Source organism: Somniosus microcephalus, chromosome 10, assembly GCF_052327205.1.
Source record: "Somniosus microcephalus isolate GS21.2 chromosome 10, FLI_Smic_1.0, whole genome shotgun sequence".
Classification (NCBI taxonomy): domain Eukaryota; kingdom Metazoa; phylum Chordata; class Chondrichthyes; order Squaliformes; family Somniosidae; genus Somniosus; species Somniosus microcephalus.
In genome coordinates, this window is record NC_140996.1 from 9653330 (window position 1) to 9673238 (window position 19909).

General features: G+C 46.3%; 1 protein-coding gene across 3 annotated transcripts in view; it reads right to left on the bottom strand.

The window, feature by feature from the left end:
- ubac2 (UBA domain containing 2) overlaps positions 1-19909 on the bottom strand; it is a 313220-nt gene that overhangs the window by 129430 nt on the left and 163881 nt on the right. For all 3 annotated transcript variants that reach the window (XM_085998420.1, XM_085998421.1, XM_085998419.1), the window contains exons 5-6: positions 8528-8651; positions 5134-5181 (exon numbers count right to left, since the gene is read on the bottom strand). In XM_085998420.1, coding sequence (XP_085854546.1) covers positions 5134-5181; positions 8528-8651 — 172 coding nt within the window. The remainder of the gene's footprint in view (positions 1-5133; positions 5182-8527; positions 8652-19909) is intronic.

Here is a 19909-nt window from a genome sequence, read left to right on the forward strand (position 1 = left end):
GCATAGAGCGCAGAGGAGATTTTTTAAATTCGTTCATGGGATGTGGGCGTCGCTGTAATTGCCCATCCCTAGTTGCCCTTGAGGAGGTGGTGGTGAGCCGCCTTCTTGAACCGCTGCAGTCCGTGTGGTGAAGGTGCTCCCGCAGTGCTGTTCGGGAGGGAGTTCCAGGATTTTGACCCAGCATCTATGAAGGAACGGCCGATATACTTCCAAGTCAGGATGGTGTGTGACTTGGAGGTGATGGTGTTGCTGTGCACCTGCTGCCCTTGTCCTTCTAGGTGGAAGAGGTCGCGGGTTTGGGAGGTGCTGCCGAAGAAGCCTTGGCGAGTTGCTGCAGTGCATCTTGTAGATGGTACACACTGCAGCCACGGTGCGCCGGTGGTGGAGGGAGTGAATGTTTAAGGTGGTGGATGGGGTGCCAATCAAGCGGGCTGCTTTGCATTGGATGGTGTTGAGCTTCTTGAGTGTTGTTGGAGCAACATTCATCCAGGCAAGTAGCGAGTATTCCATCACACTCCTGACTTGTGCCTTGTAGATGGTGGAAAAGCTTTGGGGAGTCAGCAGGTGAATCACTTACCGCAGAATATCCAGCCTCTGACCTGCTCTTGCAGCCACAGTATTTATGTGGCTGGTCTAGTTAAGTTTCTGGTCAATGGTGACCCGCGGGATGTTGATGGTGGGGGATTCGGTGATGATAATGCCGTTGAATGTCTGGACTCCCTTTTGGTGGAGGTAATCAATGCCTGGCACTTGTTTGGCACGAATGATACTTGGCACTTATCAGCCCAAGCCTGAATGTCGTCCAGATCTTGCTGCATATGGGCACGGACTGCTTCATTATCCGAATGGAACTGAACACTGTGCAATCATCAGCGAACATCCCCACTTCTGACCTTATGTTGGAGGGAAGGCCATTGATGAAGCAGCTTAAGATGGTTGGGCCTCAGACACTGCCTTGAGGAACTCCTGCAGTGATGTCCTGGGGCGGAGATGATTGGCCTCCAAAACCACCTTCCTTTGTGCTAGGTATGACTCCAGCCAATGGAGAGTTTTCCCCCCGATTCCCATTAATAGAATCATAGAAATTTATGGCATAGAAGGAGGCCATTCGACCCATCGTGTCTGTGCCGGCCGAAAAAGAGCTATCCAGCCTAATCCCACTTTCCAGCTCTTGGTCCATAAGAACATAAGAAATAGGAGCAGGAGCAGGCCATTCGGCCCCTCGAGCCTCATCCGTCATTCAATAAGATCATGGCTGATCTGATCATGGCCTCAACTCCACTTTCCCGCCCTCTCCCCATAACCCTTGACTCCCCTGTAGCTCAAATATCTGTCTATCTCCGCCTTGAATATATTCAGTGACTCCGCCTCCACAGCTCTCTGGGGTCGAGAATTCCAAAGATTCACGACCCTCTGAGAGAAGAAATTCCTCCTCCTCTCCGTTTCAAATGGGCACCCCCTTATTCTGAAACTGTGCCCCCCTAGTTCTAAATTCCACCGCGAGGGGAAACATCTTCCCTGCATCTACCCTCTCAAGCCCCCTCAGCCCTGCAGGTTACGGCACTTCAAGAGCATATCCAAGTACTTTTTAAATGTAATGAGGGTTTCTGCCTCTACCACCCTTTCAGGCAGTGAGTTCCAGACCCTCACCACCCTCTGGGTGAAAAAAGTTCTGCTCAACTCCCCTCTAATCCTTCTACCAATTACTTTAAATCTATGCCCCCTGGTTGTTGACCCCTCTGCTAAGGGAAATTGATTTTTCCTATCCACTCTATCTAGGCCCCTGATAATTTTATACACCTCAATCAAATCTCCCCTCAGCCTCCTCTGTTGCAAAGAAAACAACTGCAGCCGATCCAATCTTTCCTCATAGCTAAAGTTCTCCAGTCCAGGCAACTTCCTCATAGTGCAAGCTCTAGTGCAATCACATCTTCCTGTAATGTGGTGACCAGAACTGTACACAGTCCTCTAGCTGTGGCCTAACTCGTGTTTTATACAGTTCAAGCATAACCCCCCTTGCTCTTATATTCTATGCCTTGGTTAATTTTTTTCCCCATTTATTTTTGGGATGTGGGAGTCGCTGGCAAGGCCAGCATTTATGGCCCATCCCTAATTGCCCTTGAGAAGGTGGTGGTGAACCGCCTTCTTGAACCGCTGCAGTCCGTGCGGTGAAGGTACTCCCAACAGTGCTGTTAGGGAGGGAGTTCCAGGATTTTGATTCAGCGACGATGAAGGATCGGCGATACATTTCCAAGTCAGGATCGTGTGTGACTTGGAGGGGAACTTGGAGGTGGTGGTGTTTCCATGCGCCTGCTGCCCTTGTCCCTCTAGGTGGAAGTGGTCGCGGGTTTGGGAGGTGTTGCCGAAGAAGCCTTGGCGAGTTGCTGCAGTGCATCTTGTAGATGGTACACACTGCAGCCACGGTACACCGGTGGTGGAGGGAGTGAATGTTTAAGGTGGGGGATAGGGTGCCAATCAAGCGGGCTGCTTTGTCCTGGATGGTGTCGAGCTTCTTGGGTGTTGTTGCAGCTGCACTCATCCAGGCAAGTGGAGAGTATTCCATCACACTCCTGACTTGTGCCTTGTAGATGGTGGAAAGGCTTCGGGGAGTCAGGAGGTGAGACACTCACCGCAGAATATCCAGCCTCTGACCTGCTCTTGTTGCCACAGTATTTATGTGGCTGGTCCAGTTAAGTTTCTGGTCAATGGTGACCCCAAGGATGTAGATGGTGGGGGATTCGGTGATGGTAATACCGTTGAATGTCATGGGGAGGTGGTTAGACTCTCGCTTGTTGGAGATAGTCATTGCCTGGCACTTCTGTGGTGTGAATGTTACCTGCCATTTATCAGCCCAAGCCGGAACGTCGTCCAGGTCTTGTTGCATGTGAGCATGGACTGCTTCATTATCTGTGGAGTTGTGAATGGCGCTGAACACTGTGCAGTCATCAGCGAACATACCCATTTCTGACCTTATGGAGGGAAGGTCATTGATGAAGCAACTTAAGATGGTTGGGCCTAGGACACTGCCCTGAGGTACTCCTGCAGCGATGCCCTGGGGCTGTGATGATTGACCTCCAACCACCACAACCATCTTCCTTTGTGCTAGGTATGACTCCAGCCAGTGGAGCGTTTCCCCCCCCCCCCCCCGAATCCCATTGACTTCAGTTTTACTGGGGCTCCTTGATGCCACACTCAGTCAAATGCTGCCTTGATGTCAAGGGCAGTCACTCTCACCTCACCGCTGGAATTCAGCTCCTTTGTCCATGTTTGGACCAAGGCTGTAATGAAGTCAGGAGCCGAGTGGTCTTGGCGGATCCAAACTGGGTATCAGTGAGCAGGTTATTGGTGAGTAAGTGCCGCTTGATAGCACTGTCGATGACACCTTCCATCACTTTGCTAATGATTGAGAGTAGACTGATGGGGCGGTAATTGGCTGGGTTGGATTTGTCCTGCTTTTTGTGGACAGGACATACCTGGGCAGTTTTCCACATTGTCGGATCGATGCCAGTAGTATAATAAAGGAAAGTATCCCGTATGCCTTCTTAACCGCCTTATCTATATGTCATGTTACCTTTAGGGATCTGTGGATATGCACTCCAAGGTCCCTCTGTTCCTCTACACTTCTCAGTATCCACCGTTTATTGTGTATTCCCTTGCCTTGTTAGCCCTCCCCAAATACATTACCTCACACTTCTCTGGATTGAATTCCATTTGCCACTTTTCTGCCCACCTGACCAGTCCATTGATATCTTCCTGCAGTCTACAGCTTTTCTTCCCCATTATCAACCACACGGCCAATTTTTGCATCATCTGCAAACTTCTTAAACATGCCCCCTACATTGAAGTCTAAAGCATTGATGTATACCACAAAAAGCAAGGGACCTAGTACTGACCACCAGATGTCCCAAAGCACTTTACAGCCAATGAAGAACTTTTTGAAGTGCAGTCACTGTTGCAATGTAGGAAACGCGGCAACCAATATGCGCACAACAAGCTCCCACACATAACAATGTGATAATAACCAGATAATCTGTTTTTTTTTGTTATGTTGGTTGAGGGATAAATATTGGCCAGGACACCGGGGAGGACTCCCCTACTCTCCTTCAAAATAGTGCCATGGGATCTTTTACGTCCACCTGAGAGAGCAGACGGGGCCTCGGTTTAATGTCTCATCTGAAAGACGGCACCTCCGACAGTGCAGCACTCCCTCTGCATTGCACTGGGAGTGTCTGCCTAGCTGTATGTGCTCAAGTCTCTGGAGTGGGACTTGAACCCACAACCTTCTGACTCAGAGGCGAGGGTGCTGCCCACTGAGCCACGGCTGACACTATTGCTGTTAAAGTTACCACTGAGCACAATTCAGTTGGGGAAACAAAGCCAGTGAAGCAGCAACTGAGATCTTCTTTTAAAACTTGAGTCCAGACATTTGGTTTTGTGACATCAACACAATTTCGCAAGATTAGTCCCATTGTACCCAACAATGAAATTCTGCACCACAAATGCTCCCAGATAGGATTTTTTTCTTTTATTTATATCATCTAAACCCTCCGTCATAATACATTTTAAAACCAGCCATGTAATTTCTGTTGGTAAAACAAGTGCCGCACAAAGGCAGCTTGAAATTATCGTGCTGTGAGTTTCACAGAAAAGATAAGCCTAATAAAGTTTTACCAAAAGGTGCAGTTAACAATGCGGCCTTCCACTTGTGGGGGAGTCCAAAACTAGGGAACATAAATATAAAATAGTAACTAATAAATCCAGTGAGGAATTCAAGAGAAACTTCTTTCCCTAGACAGTGGTTAGAATGTGGAACTTGCTGCCACAGGGAGTAGTTGAGGCGAATAGCATTTAAGGGGAAGCTAGGTAAGTAAGTGAGGAAGAAATGAATAGAAGGATCTGTTGATGGGGTGAGATGGAGAGGGGTGGGAGGAGGTTCGTGTGGAGCAGAAACACCAGCACAGATCAGTTGGGCCAAATGGCCTGTTTCTGTGCTGTAAATTCTACGTAATTCAGCAAATTCACAACCACAGTGACGTCAAACCTTCAACAAAACTTTGATAATCTTCACAGCAATTCAAACCACAGCAAAAGAATTTGTTTAAACCAAGAACACTGGTTAAGAAGAGTACTTACCAATCCACTGAATGCCAAAATCCATATCGTGGTACTAGACGTCAAAAGCTACAATGCAAAACAAAACATTAATGGGTAACTGGAGATGAACTAGAATTACACACCTTGCTTTTCGATATTGTATGGGCAATTCCTATTTTCCATTATCTTCAAGAGATACTCATTGGAATTTAGAAGAATGGGAGGTGATCTTATTGAAACATATAAGATGCAGAGAGGATGCTTCCCCTCGTGGGGAAATCTAGAACATGGGGGCACAGTCTCAGAATAAAGGGTCGCCCTTTTAGAACTGAGATGAGGAGGAATTTCTTCTCTCAGAGGGTCGTAAATCTGTGGAATTCTGCCCCAGAGAGCCATGGAGGCTGGGTCATTAAATACATTTAAGGTGGAGATAGACAGATTTTTGCAAGATAAGGGAGTGAAGAGTTATGGGGAGCAGGCAGGGAAGTGGCTTTGAGCCCAAGATCAGCCATGATCCTATTGAATGGCGGAGCAGGCTCGAGGGGCCAAGTGGCCCATTCCTGCTCCTATTTCTTATGTTCTTATTCTTAGAAGATTATTGTCAGTGACAGTGTACTTTCATTCTTGGGATCAGGCCAGCATTAAGCAAGTCCAAGTCGGGAATAGAACAGATCATAGGGAGAAGGAAGGGATAAAGATGGAACTTCTTGCTCTGTGGCTATTTCCAATCTGAGATGAGGCATCAAGTTGCCAACTGGTCACCTGAGGAATACCGAAAGCATGCCACTGGCCAGCTGCGTGGTTCACAATATGAGCTCCTCGTATGCCGAGGTACATAGGAACAGCAGTAGGCCATTCAGCCGTTCATGCCTGCTCTGCCATTAGATCGTGGCTGATCTGTATCTTAACTACATCTATCCCCACCTTGGTTCTGTAACCCTTACCTAATAAAAGTCGATCAATCTCAGTTCTGAAATTTCCAATTGACCCCCAGCCTCAACAGCTTTTTGGGGGAGAGAGTTCCAGATTTCCACCACCCTTTGTGTGAAGAAGTGCTTCCTGACATCACCCCTGAACGGCCTGGCTCTAATTTTTAAGATTATGCTCTCCTTGTTCTGGACTCTCCCCACCAGAGGAAATAGTTTCTTTCTATCTACCCTATCAACTCCTTTAATCATCTTAAAATACCTCAATTAGAGTGGCATCTGTGAATTATAACTTCAGGAGGACGGTCTATGAGGCCTATTCAGGTGACACGTGGCAACTGTAACTACCTGAGCAGGGTTGGGCCGAGCTGGGCGGGGTGGCAGATCACACATGTGAGGATGAGCCTCAGAAAGGTAAAGGTCCTTTTGCCACACAGTAACAGTGATTAGAGTGATTAAGTTTTTTGTTAAACTGCCAGAGGATGATTTTTGTTTAAACTTTATTCTCGGGATGTGGGCGTCGCTGACAAGGCCGGCATTTATTGCCCATCCCTAGTTGCCCTCGAGAAGTAGAGTGATTAAGCTTTTTGTTAAACTGCCAGAGGATGATTTTTGTTTAAACTTTATTCTCGGGATGTGGGCGTCGCTGACAAGGCCGGCATTTATTGCCCATCCCTAGTTGCCCTCGAGAAGTGGTGGTGAGCCACCTTCTTGAACCGCTGCAGTCCGTGTGGTGAAGGTGCTCCCACAGTGCTGTTAGGGTGGGAGTTCCAGGATTTTGACCCAGCGACGATGAAGGAACAATGATATATGTCCCAGCCTGGAAGGTGCGTGATTTGGATGGGAACCCTGGATGAAATTGAGGACTTATGACAATGACAACAGCAACTTCCAATTTTATAGCTCCTTTAACATAGTAAAACGTCCTAAGGTGTATTATCAGACAAAATTTAACACCGAGCAAGAAAAGAAGATAAAGCTTGGTCAAAGAGGTAGGTTTTAAGGAGCGTCTTAAAGGAGAAGAGAGAGGTGGAGAGGCGGAGAGGTTTAGGGAGGGAATTCCAGAGTTAGGGCTAGACGGCTGATGGCACCGTCGTCAATGGTGGAGCGAAGAAAATCGGAGCTGTGCAAGAGGCCAGAATTGAAGGAGCGCAGCAAAGATCTTGGTGGGATGTCAGGCTGAAGGAGGTTACAGAGATCGGAAGGGACTAGGGAATTGAGTGATTTGAAAACAAGGATGAGAATTTTAAAATTGGGATGTTGCCGGACCGGGAGCCAAGTTAGGTCAGCGAGCACAGGGGTGATGGGTGAACGGGACTGGGTGTGAGTTAGGATACGGACAGCAGAGTTTTTGTTTGGGCTTAACAAGGGTGACATGAATCAGTCATTCATGAAAGAAAGACTTATGAAATAATACTGAGCAGCCTACGGGTGGTGCTGTCCAGGGAGAGTATAAATACTCGGGCATGGGCCCAGCTTGCGCAGGACATTCTTAACAGGAACTAGTGAAGGACACAACTAGATCTCCATGTTGTAAAACAGTTGATTAAAGCTTTGTTTAACGCTTAGACCAAGTGCCTCGTAGTTTTCTTACGCCAAAGGGTGCAAGGTGGGAGGCTGGCCAGAAGAGCATTGGAATAGTCCAGTCTAGAGGTAACAAAGGCATGACAACTATCAAATAATGTGAGTTGGAGCAGCTGAAGAGAGAGATGAAGACAATGTATGGGACAGGGTGGAGAGGGTGGATTTCATGACGCAGTGACAACAGTGGTTGATGGGAGTGTTGGACACCACAGAGATATCTGTGATCATGGGAGGATGAGAAACAGGTTGGATGTTTACCAACTCGCATTTCTCAACATTTTGTCAGTCTTCCCATTTCCCTAGCTATTTATGCACCCTGTTTCTGTAATATTTCTGACAATCACATCATTCCACTCACGAAGCCCCTCAGGAATTGCCTGTTTTTATTTATTATATCTCTTCTCTTTCTTTGATTCAATCAATACGCCTGTTGCTTCTTATTTTCCCGTTCTGACGAAGGGTGTGCACCTGAAATGTAAACTTGCCCGTTCTCGCCTGACCTGCTGTCTGTTTCCGGCATTCCCACTTTTGATAAACTCTGTCTCTTTAAGGTGTGCAAATGTCTTTCACAGGCTACATGTGATGGTGAATTGCACGGGTAATTTGTGTTGTAAAGGAGAGTTCTGAGTGGCTGAGAATCACGTGAACACTGAAGAACTGTGAGAAAACCGCTGGCAAAAAAAAGAGTAATTAAGGTTGTGCGTCTCTCTACTATCAGTTTGTACCAACTGGGATCTAAATCATCACCGTTATGAGATTTCCCCATAATATGGCTCTCACCTACATAGGCACCAGTTCAGAACTTTTAATTAAAGAGACTTATATTGATCAGTCACAATTTCCAATCAAGCCGCATTTCCCCTTACCAACGTGCCACTGGTTACTTTGCATTCACTAGACACTAGTTACAATCGTATACATACCTGCAGACCCACAATGTAGACAAGGGTTTTGTTTGTTATGGAGAAGCTGCCCAGGATTTGCGTCACTTGAACACTTGGAATGGAGAAGTAGAAAGGTACAAACAGAGCAAAGACGGGACCCAGACTAAGATGAAGGGAGAAAAAAAAACCATTAAATATCTGGAGATAACACGTCGGGACACTCTCGGAATTTGTGTCATATCCTGCACATTTTAACAATTTTCATCTAGCATTAGCAGTACCTAACTTTCCTAACAAAAGCAAATAAACATCAATATAAACTGAACAGTTTTCTCAATGCATTGGGGTAGATTTTCACCTTCACTACATGGGTGGTAATCTGGCTGGTTAGATCACACCACACCCTTGTTAGAACTCCGTTGACATCAAAGTTATGAAACTCAGACGGGTTAGATAGAGGTCTTTATGATTGTGAAAGGGTTTTGATAGGGTCGATGTAGGGAAGATGTTTCTACTTGTGGGGGAGACCAAAACTAGAGGCTCATAGCTTCTTTACCTTGCTCCTGATTGCTATCGAGCAACCCTTCTTTACCCAGAGAGTGGTGAGAATGTGGAACTCGCTACCGCAGGGAGTGGTTGAGGCGAATAGTATAGATACATTTAAGGGGAAGCTCGATAAACACACGAGGGAGAAAGGAATAGAAGGAGATGCTGATGGGGTGAGATGAAGAGGGGTGGGAGGAGGCTCGTGTGGAGCAGAAACACCGGCACGGACCAGTTGGGCCGAATGGCCTGTTTCTGTGCTGTAAAACCCTAGATCAAGGAAGTGTGATCTGCCCTGTCAGGCAAAAATCAACCCCAATGTTTCCAAATTTTATCTCCCATGTTTCTTTGTGTTTTTGTACTCTCGTCATCATGTTTACGTCTTCAGAGTAACTGATGTATTTTTTTAAAACTTCCTGATTGCGCCATATTAGCAGCGACAAATAGCAGGGCGCGATTTTGTAAATTAAATAATATTCTCTCACCAGAGCACGTTGCTTGTGCAAGAGATGCGCTGTTGAGAGAGTACGCTGCAACACAGCAAGACTTCAGCTTTTAACATTACATGATTGCAAACAGGATGTTTTAACCAGGGAAAGTAAGATAAAGATGTAATTTATGACAAGATACTGAGCCAATCTGTATGTGTAACACTATACTACTGGCTTAACCATTTGTAATGACAATCCTAGCCCAAACCCAAAATGTATCCCTAATTCATTGTCTGTTATCATCCAACAGGATATTGTCAGTAAAATGTGTGAATCGTCTTTTACATACCAACATGTTTTTGTACAAGGTGACATTTTAGAGAAGCTACTTTCATGTAAATGTGCTGCAGTGTGAGTGATTAAATAGACTGATTGATGCAGACAAGTACAAGATCATAAGCATTCTATGCAAATCATGATTTAAGTTGCATAGATATACAGTTACATCGAATGTACAGCACAGAAACAGGCCATTCGGCCCAACTGGTCCGTGCCGGTGTTTATGCTCCACACCAGCCTCCTCCCACCCCTCTTCATCTCACCCTATCAGCATGTCCTTCTATTCCTTTCTCCCTCATGTACTTATCTAGCTTCCCCTACTGGATTTATTTGTGACTATCTTATGCCTCAGTTAGTTTGACAAGTGATCAACTGAGACCATAAGGTCCCAGGTTCCATCTCCAGCCTGTGCTCGGTTATCTGATCTCAGTCAACCGTGCCAACGCCCCAGCCCCCGCACCCAATCATTCTCTCTGGGACCCACTCAAGGGACGCTCAACACCCAGGTGGCAAAAGTCAACAATCTCCCCCAGTCATTTTCGAGCCTTTGTTTGGAAGAATAGTGCTTTTCAGATATATACACACACACACATACACTAAACCAGTGCAAATTTCAATTTCATAGAGTGATACAGCACAGAAGGCGGCCATTCGGCCCATCGTGCCTGTGCCTGCTCTTTGAAAGAGCTCTCCAATTAGTCCCACTCCTCTGCTCTTTCCCCAGAGCTCTGCAAATTTATCTTTTTCAAGTATTTATCCAATTCCCCTTTGAAAGTTATTGAATCTGCTTCCATCGCCCTTTCAGGTAGCGCATTCCAGATCATAACAATAAATTTGTGACATCTTCCAACTTATTTCACTTGAGATTCTTCCAACAAGCAGAGAGGAGACTTGTATTCCATCAAGTGCATTTGAACACAGTGAATGAAGTGTTTTAACTCACATCACCTTCAACTCGTTTTGTTTATTCTTATGTATTCATCATGGCAAGAAACAGAAGGAATAGCTTTGATAAGAAACGGAACATATTTAAACCCACAACCTGCACCAAGCATTCTCAGATCATTTACAGCACTGGGGAATCTCACCTGACCTCAGCTCGAAAAGGTCTAAGCATAGTTCTCAGCTGTGGCTCAGTGGGTAGCACCCTCACCACTGAGTCAGAAGGTTGTGGGTTCTAGAGACTTGAGCACAAAATCCAGACTGACAGTCCCAGTGCAGTACTGAGGGAGCGCTGCACTGTCGGAGGTGCTGTTTTTCAGATGAGACGTTAAACCAAGGCCCCATCTGCCCTCTCAGGCAGACATAAAAGATCCCAAGGTTGCTGTTTCAAAGAAGGGCAGGAGAGTGCTCCCCGGTGTCCTGGGGCCAATACTTATCCCTCAACCAACATCACTAAAAACAGATTATCTGTTCATTATCACATTGCTACTTGCAAATTGGCTGCCCCGTTTCCTACATTACAACAGTGACTACACTTCAAAAAGTATTTCACAGGCTGTAAAGCGCTTTGGGACGTTCGGAGCTCATGAAAGGCGCTATATAAATGCAAGTCTTTTTCTTGGGGAACTGGATTAATTCAGACTGGTGTGCTGATCTTCTCATATGCATTACATAATGTAAACGCAAGAAGGTTATTTAAATTGAGCTGTAAGCATAGAGCTAGACAATATTACAGAAGCTACTGTGGTCGGTGGCCCAGCTTCAGGCTCCACTCACTTCCTTGTCTTTTCAGCAACAATGCAGATGATCCTCTGGTATATTTTTAAGTGTATAGTTCCAGACAAACCTATGTGCCAACAACTGAGACATTTTTTCTGGTGAATGTTTGAAGAAAATAAATATATAGACAACTAGTTTCATCAACAGGCTGCATTTTCAAATGAAGAAACAATAAGAGAGAGAGAGAACAAAAGAGAGAGAGAAAGGAAGAGAGGGGGAAAGTGAGACAAAGAGAAAAAGAGTGAGAAAGAGAAAGTAACAGAGTAAAAGAGAGAAAGTGAGAGTGAAAGAGTGTGAGAGAGAGAAAGAGTGAGGAAGAGAGTAAGAGAGATGGATGGACGGAGTGGGGTGCAATGGTGAAGTTATTTTTTATTAATGTCGGATGAGGTTTCAAGGATGGTGTTTGGATGCCAGAAAACAAGAGCAATACTGCAGGAAGGAAGGCGAGGGGCAGGATGGAGAAGGTTACATCCATAATAGAAATTAAGGAAAGGTGAAGCAAATAAATATGCAAAGGAAAAGGAAAGGACAAAAAAAAGCACAGCATAATTGGAATTCTCCAAAGTATGTACAATCTATGCATCACCCTGATATTTAAGATGTTAATCATGACTCATGCAACACAAGGGCCACCAACCGCCCAGTTACATGAAGAGATTAGTCATGCAACTAAAAGTGACCCAACTTTACAGGAAACACATCTGGTGCTGAAGGGGACAGTCAAACGTGAAGAGAGTGGGTGGGGAAAAATGTCAGCTGCCTCATAGAACCCTCAGATTAGAGTAGCTGTAATTTTATTTATAATACTTGGCTGAAACACAAAAAAAAACCACGAGCAAATTCAAGGATGTTTCCTTCGGCGAGGATATGCCATCACTGATGTGTAGCTACCCGAAAAATACAGACACAGCGCTCATTCAGGAGCCCCTGAACACACACTGTCAGATTGAGCAGGAATTGAATGCAAAAGTAGGGAGGTTATGCTTCAGTTATACAGGGCATTGGTGAGACCACATCTGGAGTACTGTGTACAGTATTGGTCTCCTTATTTAAGGAAGGATGTAAATGCGTTGGAAGCAGTTCAGAGAAGGTTTACTAGACTAATACCTGGAATGGGCGGGTTGTCTTATCAGGAAAGGTTGGGACAGGCTAGGCTTGTATCTGCTGGAGTTTAGAAGAGTAAGAGGTGACTTGATTGAAACATAAGATCCTGAGGGTGGATGTGGAGAGGATGTTTCCTCTTGTGGGAGAATCTAGAACTAGGGATCACTGTTTAAAAATAAGGGGTCGCCCATTTAAGACAAAGATGAGGAGAATTTTTTTTCGCACAGAGGATCGCGAGTCTTTGGAACTCTCTTCCTCAGAGGGCGGTGGAAGCAGAGTCTTTGAATATTTTTAAGGCAGAGGTAGATAGATTCTTGATAAGCAAGGGGGTGAAAGGTTATCGGGGGTAGGCGGGAATGTGGAGTAATCGGATCAGCCATGATTTTATTGAATGGCGGAGCAGGCTCGAGGGGCCGAGTGGCCGACTCCTGCTCCTAATTCATATGTTCGTATTCATCAATGCTGGTGGGGAAGTGAGGGAATAGGAAAATTGCAAGTCAATAAAATCAGGATTACCACAAAATAAAGTTGTCGTCGTACGTGTCTTCACACTGTTCCCTTTGGGGAACTGTATGAAGTGGTGGAAGGATTTCTGGCCGCAATTAACGCTCCTTCCGTGACCGTAACCATCTTCGTACCAGCCATTGGGGTGGTTAGTCCTATGGCGGGAGGGTTCTACGGGCTCCCACAACCCATACGAGGTGGGGGGGGGGCCACCTACACCCACGGACGCAAGTATCCTGCTGGATGTCAACCCAGAATTTAGAGCCGGAGCTCCGACTCCACTTGCCGGGACTGTCTGGAGCGGGGTTCGAAACCCTACGTCTTCTGGCCCAGCGGCAGGGTGCTACCGCTACGCCAAAGGCCCACTCCCACAAAATAAAGTGAACCTCACTGATACTTTAATACGATGCTTACGCAAAAGCGCCCATAAAAATACTTTATGGAACCCAGCAAGGCAACGGTGAATATCTCTGCAATGCTAAGGAATGGGAGCTTCAAAACGATGACGGGTAGACGTAGGGAAGAGGTTTCCACTTGTGGAGGAATCCAAAACTGGGGGCCCATCAATATAAGATAGTCACTAACAAATCCAATAAGGAATTCAGGAGAAACTTCCTTACCCAGAGAGTAGTGCGAATGTGGAACTCGCTACTACAAGGAGTAGTTGAGGCGAATAGCGTATATGCATTTAAGGGGAAGCTGGATAAGAACATGAGAGAGGAAAGAACAGAAGGGAGGCAGATAAGGTTAGATGAAGAGGGGTGAGAGGAGGCTCATGTGGAGCATAAACACCAGCATGGACTAGTTGGGGCGAATGGCCTGTTTGTGCTGTAAATTCTAGGTAGCGTATCAACGGAATATACTGAAGGATGGATGCAAAGAAAAAGACTTGCATTTATATAGCGCCTTTCACGACCTCAGGACGTCCCAAAGTGCTTTACAGCCAATGAAGTACTTTTTGAAGTGTGGGCACTGTTGTAATGTAGGAAACGTGGTAACCAATATGTGCACAGCAAGCTCCCACACACAGCAATGTGATAATAACCAGATAATCTGTTTTAGTGATGTTGGCTGAGGGTTAAATATTGGCCCCAGGACACCGGGGCGAACTCTTCTTCGAAATAGTGCCTGTGGGATCTTTTACGTCCACCTGAGGGGGCAAACCGGGGCCTCGGTTTACCGTCTCATCCAATAAATGGCACCTCTGACAGTGCAGCACTCCCTCAGTACTGCACTTGGAGTGTCAATCTAAATTATGTGCGCAAGTGTCTGGAGTGGGATGTGAACCAACAACCTGCTGACTCAGAGGCTTGAGTACTACCCACTGAGCCACAGCTGACGTGTGAAAGATTTGCAGTGCGATTCCTTTTTCCCTTCTCTGGGCATGTCACGTGACGTGACGTAAATCTTATTACTGTTTGTGGGAGCTTGCTGTGCGCAAATCGGTTGCTGCTGCATTTCCTACATTACAACAGTGACTACACTTCAAAAAAAGTACTTAAATTAACTGTAAAGCGCTTAGGGACGTCCTGAGGTCATGAAAAGCTCGACAAGAAAGAAAGACTTGCATTTATATAGCGCCTTTCACGACCACCGGACGTCCCAAAGCGCTTTACAGCCAATGAAGTACTTTTGAAGTGTAATCAATGTTGTAATGTAGGAAACGCGGCAGCCAATTTGCACACAGCAAGCTCCCGCAAACTGCACTGTGATCATGTTTGTGATGTTGGTGGGGGGATAAATATTTGCCATGACACCGGGGATAACTTCCCTGCTCTTCTTTGAAATAATGCCATGAGATCTTTTATGCCCACGAGAGCAGACGGGGCCTCGGTTTAATGTCTCATCCGAAAGACGGCACCTCCGACAGTGTGGCGCTCCCTCAGTACTGCACTGGGAGTGTCAACCTAGATTTTTGTGCTCAAGTCCCTGGAGCGGACTTGAATCCACAACCTACTGACTCAAGAGGCGAGGGTGCTACACACTGAACCACGGCTGACACGTTCTAAGCATTTATATTGCAGAACCACTGCTCGTTCTTAGACAGAGTCCAGACATGGACAAATTATACATGGAGGGAAAGTCCCTGATGGGCCAAATCACACTTTTTTTTCCTGTACTTTACGACGTTTTCAATTTGAAGTACTTCGAATGATATCAAAAACGAGTATAGCTGCAAGACTGGCTGGAGCACAGCCAGCCAAACATAAAGGAGTTGCCTCACCTTTGTTCTTGACACCCTTGTTGGTGGTTAGAAACAACACAAAGGGGCAAGATGATCCAAGTTGGTACGGTGCCCATGAATCTCGGGCAATGAAGTCAGTCAGGAAGGTTAATCTTCATAGAATCATACAGCACAGAAAGAGGCCTTTCGGCCCTTCATGCCTGTACCAGCACTTTGAAAGAGCTGTCCAATTAGTCCCACTCCCCCTGTTCTTTCCCCACAGCCCTGCAAATCTTAACATAGAATCAATCGCATGAACAGTCTCGCCTGTGGTGAATTAGTTTTGGGCAGTTTGATAAATATACTCGAATCTGTGGCACATCTAACTCCTTTTGCACATGAGTTCTTATGTGAACGATGTGATATGTATTTCTTGTATCCTTGAAAATCAAAATGAATAAAAGTGGATTTTTTTTTGCTGCTGCCCCGTTAATGAGAACACAAAGAAAAATATGGAATCAATTGGCTGTTTCCCAAACCTTTTCGTGGTACCCATGTGGGGAGAGGGAAATGTGACTGAAAATACAGCACAGACACAAAGGGGGAGAAATTGGGTGAGTAGCGCCACCTCTTAGCGCCTAAAGAGGCAGTCAGTGGCTGTAGCGCCACTGGCTGCGCCTCCCGCGATATTCAGCAGGGGCGCTAATGGTGGCGTTAGAGATTTGCGCTGCGCCGCCACCGATGACGTCATCAGTGTGCGCAGCGCCCCGTTCGCGATATTTGGTAGCGAACGCCGCAGTTGCGCCGTTCGCTACCCGCGCCCGGTTTACGGGGCCTTGCTGTGCCGGCAGAGGCGCAAGTTAAGGTGGAGGTGCGGGGCGGCTGTTTTTTCGGCGGCCGCCTGCCAGCACCACCTTCCCCCGCGGCATTGCCGGCTGTTTCCCAAAAGCCCGGCACTTCTCCTCGGTGCCGGACTCTTTTGCCGGCACTCGCGATCGGGGCTCGCGCTATTGCAGGCCCCTCCCCCTTAACAGTGGGAGGAAGGCCTGCAGTACCGCAGCGTGCCGTGCCGCAGCGTGTGGCGCTGCGGCATGTAGCGCTGCGAAATTCACTTTCAGCACCCTAAGAGGGACGCGGAGCGCCTCGAGCCGCGCCCCGTCTCCCTCCAGGGGCACTTCAACTGAATTTGCGACGATCGCGGCGCAAATTCCAGCGCCCATGCGAACTTTGCGCCGCTTGGGTGCCTCAGGCCAATTTCTAGGCCAAAGTGTGCAAAGTAGAGGATGGATGATGCTGAAGCACCAATCTCGGAGCTTTTTCATGTGGCTGTGGATGGATAACAACAACTTACATTTACACAGCATCTTTAACCTCATAAAACATCCCAAGGCGCCTCACAGGAGCGTAATCAAACAAAATCTGACACCGAGCCAGATAAGGAGATGCGAGGACAGGTATTAGAACCAAAAGCCTGTTCAAAAAGACAGGTTTTATGGAGAGTCTTAAAGGAGGAGAGAGAGGTAGAGAGGTCTAAGGAGGTAATTCCAGAGCTTAGAGCCCAGGTAGCTGAAGACACGGCCGCCAATGGTGGAGCGATGGAAATCGGGCATGCACAAGAGGCCGGAATTGGAGGATCGCAGAAATTTGTAGGGCTGAAGGAGGTCACAGCGATAGGGAGAGGCGAGGCCATGGAGGGATTGGAGAACAAGGATGAGAATTTTAAAATCGAGGTGTTGCCGGACTGGGAGCCAATGTAGGTTAGTGAGCACAGGGGTGATGGGTAAACTGGACTTGGTGCGAGTTAGGGCACGGGCAGCAGAGTTTTGGGTAAACTCAAGAAGATAAAAGGGACCAAAAAGGTATATGGTTGCCTTGGGTCACTTGCAGATGAAAATATAATTACTTAATCCACTGAAAAGCAACTGAGTCAGTACAAAGCAGGGGTCGCTTGAACATTTCTGGTCTCTATGTTGTAGGGGTCGCAAAATCCCCTCAGCCCCAAAGATCGGGAAATATTAATCCACATCGTGGACGAAGACTTGTGTGATTTAAATTGTCTCTGGGTTGGACAATGTTTTAAAACATACCCAGAACCGCAAAAGGCTGCGTTAAAAAGCTCGTAAGCTAGGCAGCACTTGGACACTGGAATCAAAGAACTTTGTGAAAATTGCACACTTTAAGATTGTACATTTTATTAAAAGATGTACTCTTGAGTTTTGGACTGTTTAAATTGCCCAGGGCATAAAAATGGCTGAACAGACCTCATGGAAACAGAATTATAAAAAGGCAGAACAGGACAGACAGGCTGTTAGCATATGAAAAGCTCAGCGCTGCCCTGTAGTAAGTTTGAATGGCGCCCGAGCTGTCAGTCACCCTGTGGTATTGGGCGGGTCCGGTAACCTACAAGCTGCTCGTTTACACTGGGGAGTAGCCCGTTTGAATCAGCCAATCATCAGACAGCAAGCACAATGGGTTGTTTACACACATCCATTCACTGAAATTGACTCTACTACGTGATGTCTCCATGTATGAATGGAGGAAGTTAAAAACCCTTCTCTTGTGTATTCGGACCTTTTCGGCGCGAAAACAGCAGGGACTCCCAGGGTATAAAGATTAAGCCCAGGAAGTCCTCTCCCTCTCTTCTCTTTCACTCTTTGGACTGCAGGTGACCCACTAGCAAGACAATCTAGTGAGAAGTAAAGGGGTGGTAATTTAAGGGAAACGTTGCTAAGATTGTAAGATTAACATTGTAGCCATTTATCCCTCGTTTTTGCCATCTGCCGTCCCCTGTTAAGCAATTTTATCGTGATTACTTTGATCGTGTGGTGTAGTTTCTTTAGTTTTAATAAAATTTGACTTTCTTGCGTCCAGACCATTTGTCCGTTTTTAACATATCATTAATTATAAGTTCCTCCAGTCAGAACTGGAGGGGGGTTTTTAGCGATTCGAAACCGCTGATTGGAATTGGTCACAGTGCAGTGGCAAGGGCTGCCTGACCAGGTAAATTACCGTAAACCAGGTAAAGGATGCCCCCCTACAATGTCTCCGTAAAACATTGAGGGTATATTTACTCACTGAGCTATCGAGATATCCAAAACATTGTACTTCAATTATTTTTAAAGACTATTTAATGTCAACCTCACTACCCATCAACCTCAGTGCTTCAAATCATTAGACTGAAAGCTGGGACCAACACTGGTCGCAATGAGTGAAATGATAAAAGTTCAAATTTAAATTAGAAATAGGTCACGCAAAAATATTTACCAGGTATCGATGCTGCGGACCAATTTTTGAATCGTTCTGCAGTTTTCTTTCCGTCAAGTCTACATCATTATAATGTTGCGATTACAATTCTTTACCCTCATTCATAGCAAATTACCGTTTTCATTATCCGAACTGTGTGATTTGAAACTTACATCAGAACATAAGTAGGAGGAGCAGGAGCAGGCCGTACGGCCCCTCGAGCCTGCTCTGCCATTCAATGAGATCATGGCTGATCTTCGACCTCAACTCCACTTTCCCGCCCGATCCCCATACCCCTTGATTCCAAAAATCTATCTATCTCAGCTTTGAATATACTCAATGACTCAGCATCCACAGCCCTTTGGGGCAGAGAATTCCATAGATTCACCACCCTCTGAGTGAAGAAATTTCTCCTCATCTCAATCCTAAATGGCCGACCCCTTATCCTGAGACTGTGCTCCCCTAGTTCTAGACTCTCCAGCCAGGGGAAACAACCTCTCAGCATCTACCCTGTCAATCCCCCTCAGAATCTTACATTTCAATGAGATCACCTCTCATTCTTCTGAACTCGAGAGTGTAGGCCCAATCTACTCAATCCTAGGCGTGCGGTGAACACACCTCTGGACTAACAATTACCCGTTTACTGGGATTATTTCACAATGCACGTGGCACAGGTTGCCCATTGCGGACCTTTGTTCTCTCCAACATGTGCGGAAAAGTATACCTCTCTGTAATCCGGACTTTTTGATCAACCGGCACCACGCCGGTGCCGGGTAAAAAAGAGTTTCCTGTAGTACGCAACTTGTGACGGCACTAGAAGAAAGCATTTTCTCTTATGTGTACTTTCACATAGGGTTATGCTTTCTCACAAACCAACTTGTGAATGTGGAACGGTAATCCAGTTACGTTGAACACCATGTCCCAGTATCTGCTGCCAAAATAACGGTGCATTTAATGGCGCTCGCCGTTACTGACGTGTAAATCGTCCAGCGACTGATGGCGAGGAAGAGATACTCCGTGAGTTGCGAATCACCACAAGTTGCCGGACGGTTAGCACCGTTCCGCCGTTAGCCTCGCGAAAGCGGCAGCTCGCCCTCAACCTCCCCGCGCGTTTCGTGATGTTGCCGCATTTGCATGTTAATTACCCATTAAATTCGCCGCAGAAAATTAGGGCTGCTACTTAACAGATTAAGGACCCTTTTAACAACGTGATAATGGTTATTTTTTGCAATGCCAATCAACCTCTCCGGTCCAGAAAGGGAAGAATTGAAACTGTGGAGTCTCATTCCTGCAGGTAGTAAATTGTTGTTAGAGATTTTTCAAAATTCAAATGGTCTCATTTTTTTCCTTACTTTTCCTTTCTGTCTCTTT